The sequence below is a fragment of the Helobdella robusta genome (assembly GCF_000326865.2).
Source record: "Helobdella robusta unplaced genomic scaffold HELROscaffold_27, whole genome shotgun sequence".
Lineage (NCBI taxonomy): Eukaryota > Metazoa > Annelida > Clitellata > Rhynchobdellida > Glossiphoniidae > Helobdella > Helobdella robusta.
In genome coordinates, this window is record NW_008704392.1 from 2,457,059 (window position 1) to 2,465,346 (window position 8,288).

At 33.6% G+C, this 8,288-nt stretch overlaps 2 protein-coding genes across 2 annotated transcripts in view; one reads left to right on the top strand and one right to left on the bottom strand.

Moving 5' to 3' along the window:
* Positions 1 to 5,623: 5,623 nt before the first annotated feature.
* Positions 5,624 to 6,567, bottom strand: HELRODRAFT_173793 (hypothetical protein; the record flags this gene model as incomplete). The annotated part of the gene is made up of 4 exons (XM_009020389.1): positions 5,624 to 5,782; positions 5,905 to 5,976; positions 6,247 to 6,344; positions 6,510 to 6,567. The coding sequence occupies 4 exons, from the start codon at positions 6,565 to 6,567 to the stop codon at positions 5,624 to 5,626; spliced, it is 387 nt and encodes a 128-aa protein (XP_009018637.1).
* A 585-nt stretch (positions 6,568 to 7,152) lies between these two features.
* Positions 7,153 to 8,288, top strand: part of HELRODRAFT_192060 (hypothetical protein) — a gene marked incomplete at its 5' end in the record, with an annotated part of 12,322 nt that continues 11,186 nt past the window's right edge. Inside the window, 2 exons of the mRNA XM_009020390.1 lie at positions 7,153 to 7,161; positions 7,631 to 7,817. Of these exons, the coding sequence (XP_009018638.1) occupies positions 7,153 to 7,161; positions 7,631 to 7,817 (196 nt within the window). The remainder of the gene's footprint in view (positions 7,162 to 7,630; positions 7,818 to 8,288) is intronic.

Below are 8,288 nucleotides of genomic sequence, written 5' to 3' on the forward strand. Positions count from 1 at the left end.
GTGGTTGTTGCGGTTGTTGTTTGCTTGTCTGTTATTGTTAATATTGTCGTTGGGATTGTTTTTGCATTTTGCCATTGATTGTTGCTATTTGTCGATTGTTGTTGTTGTTTGTTTTTTGTGATTGTTTTCACAGTTTTTTCTGTAGTATTTTTAAAAGATATCAATAACAAGCATGATACAACGTAATGAATGTGACGGAATGGACAGGGATTCATTAGTATTGGAACGCAGTAACTTCAACTCGCTGCTGTTCGACATTGATGTCATTTAGTTGTGTTTTACTTCCTGTCGGTTTGAATAAAGAGAATTATGTTTATTTGAAATTTAAGAAGTCAATTTCTTTATAAATTTTCTTTGAATATTTGACGTAGAAATTTTTTATGTCAGGATTGTGAAATATTATTAAAGACAACATCTAATAATAATCCCTTCATCGGTGATATCGTTTAATCATTTGTTAATTCATCTATCATCCAAACTTTTTTCTTGATCTATCTTTCCATCCATCTATCATTTTATTTATTCATCGCTTCACAGACTCATTAATTATTCATTCATTCGTTTATTCATTCGTTCATTCATTCGTTCATTCATTCGTTTATTCGTTCGTTCATTCAGTCATTCATTCTTGTCCCATAAATAACAACTTGTTCGACAAACTTATCAACGCATTTAATTGCCTCAATCATTGTAGTCATTTTATTCATTTATTCAATCATTCAATTAATCATTCTTTCAATTCTTTATTTGTTTGTTCCTTCATTTATTCACTCGTTCTTTCATTCATTCATCCATTCGTTCATTCATTCGTTCAGTCAGTCAATCAATCATAATTTAGTTTTTAAAATTTTGAATTAAATCATACAATTTATCTAGAGCTTAATACTTTAATTCGAAAAATAATTTATGTGGCGTTTGATGTTTGTATCTTCATCGTCATCCTTGTGTATGCATGCTCTCTACGTTACGTTTCTGTGTTCTTGTGGGAATGTGCTTGTGATAATTATTTATGAGATGATTAAGTCATCCCAACTATCCTTTTATAGCGCGCAATTTTTAGTGGTTTTGAGTATATGCTCTCTTTATTTATTTATTTTTATTTAAATTTGTGTAAATTAATTAAACAATTAATTGAAATGTTGTTACAATTTAAATTGATGTCAATCCAATTGGGAGCAGACAGCACACAATATTTTATTTCATTGTAAAATATTTTTCAAATTGAGGTTCATGTAAAACGAAAAATCTAATCGAAAGAATTATTTTTCTGTTTTTCTCTCTCAGTTTCTCTCTTCTTCTTATCATTCATTTGTCTCCCCCCCTCTCTCACTTTCTGTCATTCTCTTCCTTTCTCTTTCATATCTAGACTTCCTCTGTTTTATTTTCTTTTTTTTTATAACTATAATCGCTCATTCTATAACTTTTTTGTCCCCCCCTCTCTCTCTCTTTCTCTTTCTCTCTCGCTCTCTCATTTTCCATTTCTCTAATTTTATTTTTTTTATTTTTTCTCACGTTTCTTTAATTTTCAGCATCCTTTTCTTCCATCGTTCAGTTTTTTCCTTTATTAAATCATCTGAAGCATTTAAGTTGCTATCATTTTTCATTTTCATCACAAGTGACGAGTTTCCTGCGTGTGTGTATGTGTGCATGGGTGCATGTATGTGTGCGTGTGCGTGTGTCTCTGACTGTGTGTATGTGTCTGTCTGTGTGTATGTGTGCTCTTTTCCAATGTAAATTGGTTTTAAATCATAAATGTGTGTGTCTGTCTGTCTGTGTGTATGTGTGCTCTCTTTCAATTTGAATTGGTTTTAAATCATAAATATGTGTGTGTGTGTGTGTGCGTGCGAGTGTACGCGAATGATGAAAATTTCTTATAATCCATCTAATGCCTTTTTGTGTACCTCGAAACAAAAATATCCATTCCATTGTTTAAATATTTTTCCGTTTCTTCGTGCGGTGTTTGTGATTGAAAGAGAGAAAGAGAAAGAGAGAGAGAGAAAGAGAAAGAGAGAGAGAGAGAGAGAGAGAAGGAAAGAGAGAAAGTGTGTGTCTGATTATTATTAATCGGGCTAATGTTTTTTTCTTGCCTCAAGGCAGCAAAAACTCCATGTTATTATCACCAATAGCATTTTTCGTTCTCTCAGTTTTGAATTTTTTCCCCTTTTTTAAACAGGTCACTCTTTTTTTTATAAACTAACACAACAACGTTGCTTTGCAGTTTTGTATTTTAACACATACTCGCACGCACGCACACGTTTACACATTGACACACATACACACACATACATACACACACACATACATACACACACGCACGCACACACACACAAAGAATAATTTACAAATATATAAACATTGTGTGTGTGTATTTTTAAAGTTAACTTTCAATAAGTATTTTTTTGGTATTAAGATGTAAAATCTAAAAAATTGTGTATGTGTTTGTGTGTATGTGTGTTTGTATTGATGTATGTTTGAGTGTGTGTGTGTGTGTGTGTGCGCGCGTTAGTGTGTGTGTTTGTTCCTAGCACTAAGTGTGTGTGCCAAAATTTTTCAAACCTAATTGAAAGTGCTTTTAAAAATCAATTAAGCTTGCTACTGCTGTTGTTGTTGATGTTGATGTGTATAATGTTGATGTTGTTGATATTGATGATGCTGTTGATGTTGGTGATGTTTGTTGTTGTCGATGTTGATGTTGTTGATGTTGTTGATGATGTTTTTAGTCTTTGTTCTTCTTTACTTTTTATGTTTCATTGTTTTAATAAATAACAACCTCATAATAAAAATTATTATCATTGTTGTTCACCTGCGTATGTGTGAGTGATGTGCGTGAGTGATGTGCGTAAGTGCGTGTGTGCGTGTGTAAGTGCGTGCGTGCGTGCGTAAATATGCAATGCATAAATTTGAACAATTGCTTCTAAGAACTCAGGAGCTGGAGAAGTCAAAATATTTGTTCTAACTTTTCGACTGTTAAAATTCTTCTGGCTGATGATGATGATGATGGTCGAAATGGTGGTGATGATGATGATAATGATGATGATGATGACTATAGGAGTTATGATAATGATGAAGATAATTTGTAGCGATTAGGACGATGATGTTTTTTTTAAGGATGTTCATTGAAATGATGTTTAAGTTTTCAATTATGTTAGTGAATATAATGATGATGGTGATGACGATGGCGATGATGATGATAGTGTTGATGTTGATGTTTAAAATTATATATGATAATATCTTTCGTGGTGATTATGACGATGATGATGATGAAGCCGGTATATTCGTTAAATTTTGTGTATATGAATGTGTGAAATATATATATATATATATATATATATATATATATATATATATGTATATATATATATATGTATATATGTGTGTTTGTGTGTGTGTGTTCGTGTGTGTGGTCCGTTCGGTAGTTATCAAAATACGTTTGTACTGCAGTTTGGTTCAATTGTGTGTTACTGGGTATTTTATTTGGAAGAAGCTAGGGGAAGGATTTCATTTTATGCAACTTTAAATGATAACTTGTTTGCGTGTGTGTGTGTGTGTGTGTGTGTATGGGTATGTGCTTGTGTGTATGTATATGTGTATGCGTGTGTGTATGTATGTGTATTTGTGCATGTATGCACGTGTGTTTGTTTATGTGGATAGTTTAACTTTCATGTATGTGTATACTGTGTACATACACGTATATCAAGAAATGAATAAGTTATCAAATTAATCAGCCAATTAAGCAACCAATCAATCAATCAACCAACTAATCAATCGATCAATCACACAACCAACCAACAAATCAAAATTTACTCAACCTAACAACCAATTAGATTTAAAGAAATCATTTGAGTCAGAGCCAATAATGCAGAAGGCGACGTTGGGCGAGATGGTAGAATTCCAATGCAGTCCACCGGAAGGAGTGCCTCAACCAACGGTCAGTTGAATGAATGAATGATTGAATGAATGAATGAATTATTTCATTATCTAATTAACAAGCTACATTATTTATTGAAACTTTAAATAAACATTTAATTTGATACACACACACATACACGCAAAAAATCTATGCGTATACACACACGATACATACATATACACATGCATAATGCATACACAAGTGGGCACACAAACATACATACTCAAACATACACATACACACACGCACACACAAAACCCACAAACTTATTACGTACATAAAAGAGTAACAAAAGGGTAATCCAGAAGCACTAAGATTATATTTATAGAGCCGTTATGAAATCTTCAACTGATTTTTTTTTCTTAATTATACGTGCGTATGTGCGTGCGTGCGCGCGCGTGTGGGCATGCGTGTGTATAATGCGCATTTAAGTGCTTAGATCTCTTCTGATATTTATTTAATGACTTCATGCAGATACCTCAGCAGTCAATAATTGTCTAATTATATAACCCACACTCACTATTACACACACACGTACACAAACATACACACTTACACAGGCATACAAATATAACGGCAAACCCCCAAAATGTTGTCATGTTTGGTTTGTAAATATTTCAACCTTGTATGTCATATCTGAAGGAGAAAGAAAAAAAACTATTAAAAACCCGTTAAAACGATTTAAGATGTGTTTAAGCTAGTAAATTAGGCGCTACACTAGTCGAGTTAAATAAAAATATCTTTTATCTTCGAAACTTTTCTTAACCCTTACTATTAAATAACATCTTTCATAATTAATCAGAGAGGCCATGTTGTGTACCAATACCGATATATGAACTCGCTACATTATGTAGAATGTAGATAAGTGTAGATATGGTATCACATACCTATGTGTGTTCTCATTTATGTGTGTGTACGTGTGAGGTGTGTGTGTCTGTGTGTATTTGTGTCTGTGTGTGTGTGTGTGTGTGTGTCTGTGTGTAGAGTGCCAATTAAAGTAAAACCTGAAAATAGAAATTTTTTTAGCTAAAGTGTGGTTTCATTCAATCATTATAACCATTTTATTATTGATGTCAAAACAATGCGAACGAAAGAGGAAAGGAATGTTAAAAAAATAAATGAAAGAATGAGTTAGAGTACGCACACGTACACACACACGCGCGCGCACACACACACACACGTACACACAAACACACACGTACACGCGCACACACACGCAAACACAATGCGGACGCCAACGATACAAACGCACTAGGAAAAAATCCTGACATTAAACAGAATTATTTGATGTTCGTGTTTGTACCATGCTTGCATGCAATCGTCATTGACGCTGAAAATTTTAAATTGTGTGGATTGTTTAAAAGCTAAACTAAACAATTTTTTTGACTATTTAAAATAACTTTCATTTTCTCATCTTCCTTCTCTCTCTCTCTCTCTCTCTCTCTCTCTCTCTCTCTCTCTCTCTCTCTCTCTCATTTTTATCATTGTGACAAACATAACATTTTTTTGTTGTATTGCGAAATATTTGATCCTAAATTATTTAGTTTGTATGATTTTGTTTATTTCTGTCATTAATTTTATCAAATTTTCAAACAAAATTTTGCAAATTTTCAATTCTTTCTAGAATAATATTCAAAATTATTGGCTGGAAATATGTAATTAAAATCTGAATGATCTCGTTTGGAGAAGAAGCATCTCAGTTGTTCACTCCATTTATGTCTTCCTCGAAGTTTTCATGATGTAGGCTGGAGGCCTAAAAGGTAGGACTTTGATCTTGTATTTCTTTCCAAGAATGAGAACGAATGGCGCTTCTGCGTTATCGTCTTGTTCTTCAATGCCGTAGATTGTGTCGTCCAGAAAAAATTCCCCTCTCTTCGTTAATTTTAGTAAATTTTTCACAATTAAAATACAAATGTGGATGATAAAATATGAAAAGAGCCATTCTAATAAGTTTTTTAGGAAATATAAGTGAAAAAGTGCTCCCAACAACTAACAAACAATCCAGTTTTTCTGTTGTGCTGTACCAAGATGCGTTCGTCGTCACCTCTGTAGTCAAAATAATCCGCCTAGGAAAAAATAAACAGAAACGAATAAATTTTTACGCACATACACTCAAACACACTCACACTTAAACACACATATAAGCACACAAAAAATTTAAACTCGTTCTTCAAACTAGCGTAAGTAAAGACCTCTTTGAAATCAAATCGGCTACTATGCAACGTAGTTCAAGGCACCTCTAACTGATATACCATTTTGCCATTCAGCCTTTGCTGGTTGACTTAATAGAGAAGAAAATTTATGAAAAATTTTTTAAAAACGTTAAAAAGACTTACATCTCTGCCTCCTTGACACGAAAGTTCCATTCTCCGAGGTCCAGAATTTGCGGTTGGAACAGGGTACAAGTATATCCGGTGCTCGCATTTTATCTCAGCTGATGATTTATAATAATTTCAAAAATTAACTTTCATTAGGAATGGTTTTTTAAATGTTTTACAGAAAACCAGACCATAAATAATAATATTAATAATATAATAATCACAACGATTATAGTCTCTAGTAAAAAGAGAGTTTCACATTAATTAAAAAAATGACTAACCACAGCTGGAATAGAATGACAAGAAGATCAACGCGGTCAGAGAAAAAACTAAACGCATTTTATTCTATAAAGTATTATTTATTAAATAAAATGACTTAACAACAAATTTTAGAGAATGTTAGCTCGAAGTTCTTGTTATATAGAGATTTCGAATGGCGTAGAGGAAATGTTTTTACCACTTAAACTAACATTGCGTATCAGCGTCATTCATAGTACACCCCGCGTTTTCCTGCAACTTTGAAATAATCCTACGTCAGTGAGGTTCAAAAAAAATTGCTAAGTAAATAATGTTTTCAAATTTTTAAACAATATTTTTTTCCGATTTGATATTTAGTTATTACAGAAAAATCTATCCTGTTGATTGCTCACGTGAAACAATTAATTACTGCGTGGTTGTGTTTGTGTGTATTTGTGTTTGTGTGTGCGTGTTTGTGTGCGTGCGTGTGTGTGTGTGTATTTGTGTTTGTGTGTGCGTGCTTGTGTGCGTGCGTGCGTGCGTGTGTGTGTGTGTGTGTGTGTGTGTGGTGGCTTACAGATGATACGGTCGTCAATAGGCTGCCGAAATCCTGTGCAATGCCACCGTACACTAGTTCAAAAGCATGCATGCGATAAAAGTTTGATGCATGCTTGTATGTAATTTACCATGTACCATGTGATCTACACACATACAGAGATACAATCACACACACACAAATACAAACACACACACACACCATATGAAGCCAAAAAATTTCTTTTGGCGGAAAAACAAAATCTGATATGGATCTAACAAACAAGACGTAGCAGACACTCAACGGGCAAATTTACACAAACATTTTCTGAAAATGTCTTTATTATTGTTGGAATTTTGGATGTTGTTATAATTATTATTATTATATTATTATAGTTTTCAATAATAAAATTGTTAACATCGATGTAGATGCTGTTTGTTTAAGCAAAGATAACACAAAACAGGGACAACAATGATGATACGGCGCTCCATAAATTTCTATTCTTTCCTTTGTTTATATTCAGTTACATTAAGTAAAAGGAAACACACGCACACACGCAAACACACACTCACACACACACACACACACTCACACACACACGCACACACCACACACACACAATTCAAACAGCTATTCTGGCTAAAAAATGGCGAACTGATACAAGATAAGAGCACTAGATATGAGAACTTCGTCATCACCAGCGAACACAGCCTCATCATCTCCAACGTCCGATTTGAAGATGGCGGGAATTATTCGTGTGGCGCGCAGAATTTGGCGGGAAAAAGAATCAGTGAATCTGCGTCTCTTGTTGTCGTTGGTTGGTTTTTGTGGTTGTTGCTTGTCGTTGCTCTGTGATTGTTGTTGTTGGTAATGGTTATGGTTTTGTTTGGTTTTGTTATGTGTGGTAACTAGAATAATAATTGTAATAGTAGTTGTGCTTTAGTAAAAATGTCATCACAATAAGGTTATATCATTATCAATTCACACAACCATATTTTATTGATCGTACAACGTACACACGTACGTGCACAAACGTACACACGTATACATACAGACATACACATACGTATGTACATGCATACACACACACGCACACATATGTATATACTTTTACAACATAATGTTCATTTTTAACACATGTTGTTTCAAGGTTTATCGGCATTAAATTTGTGTCAATCAAACACACGCACACAAACAAGCACTCATATACACACACACAAACAAACAAGCATACACCCATACACACATACACACATACACACACACAAACACATACACACATGCAAAA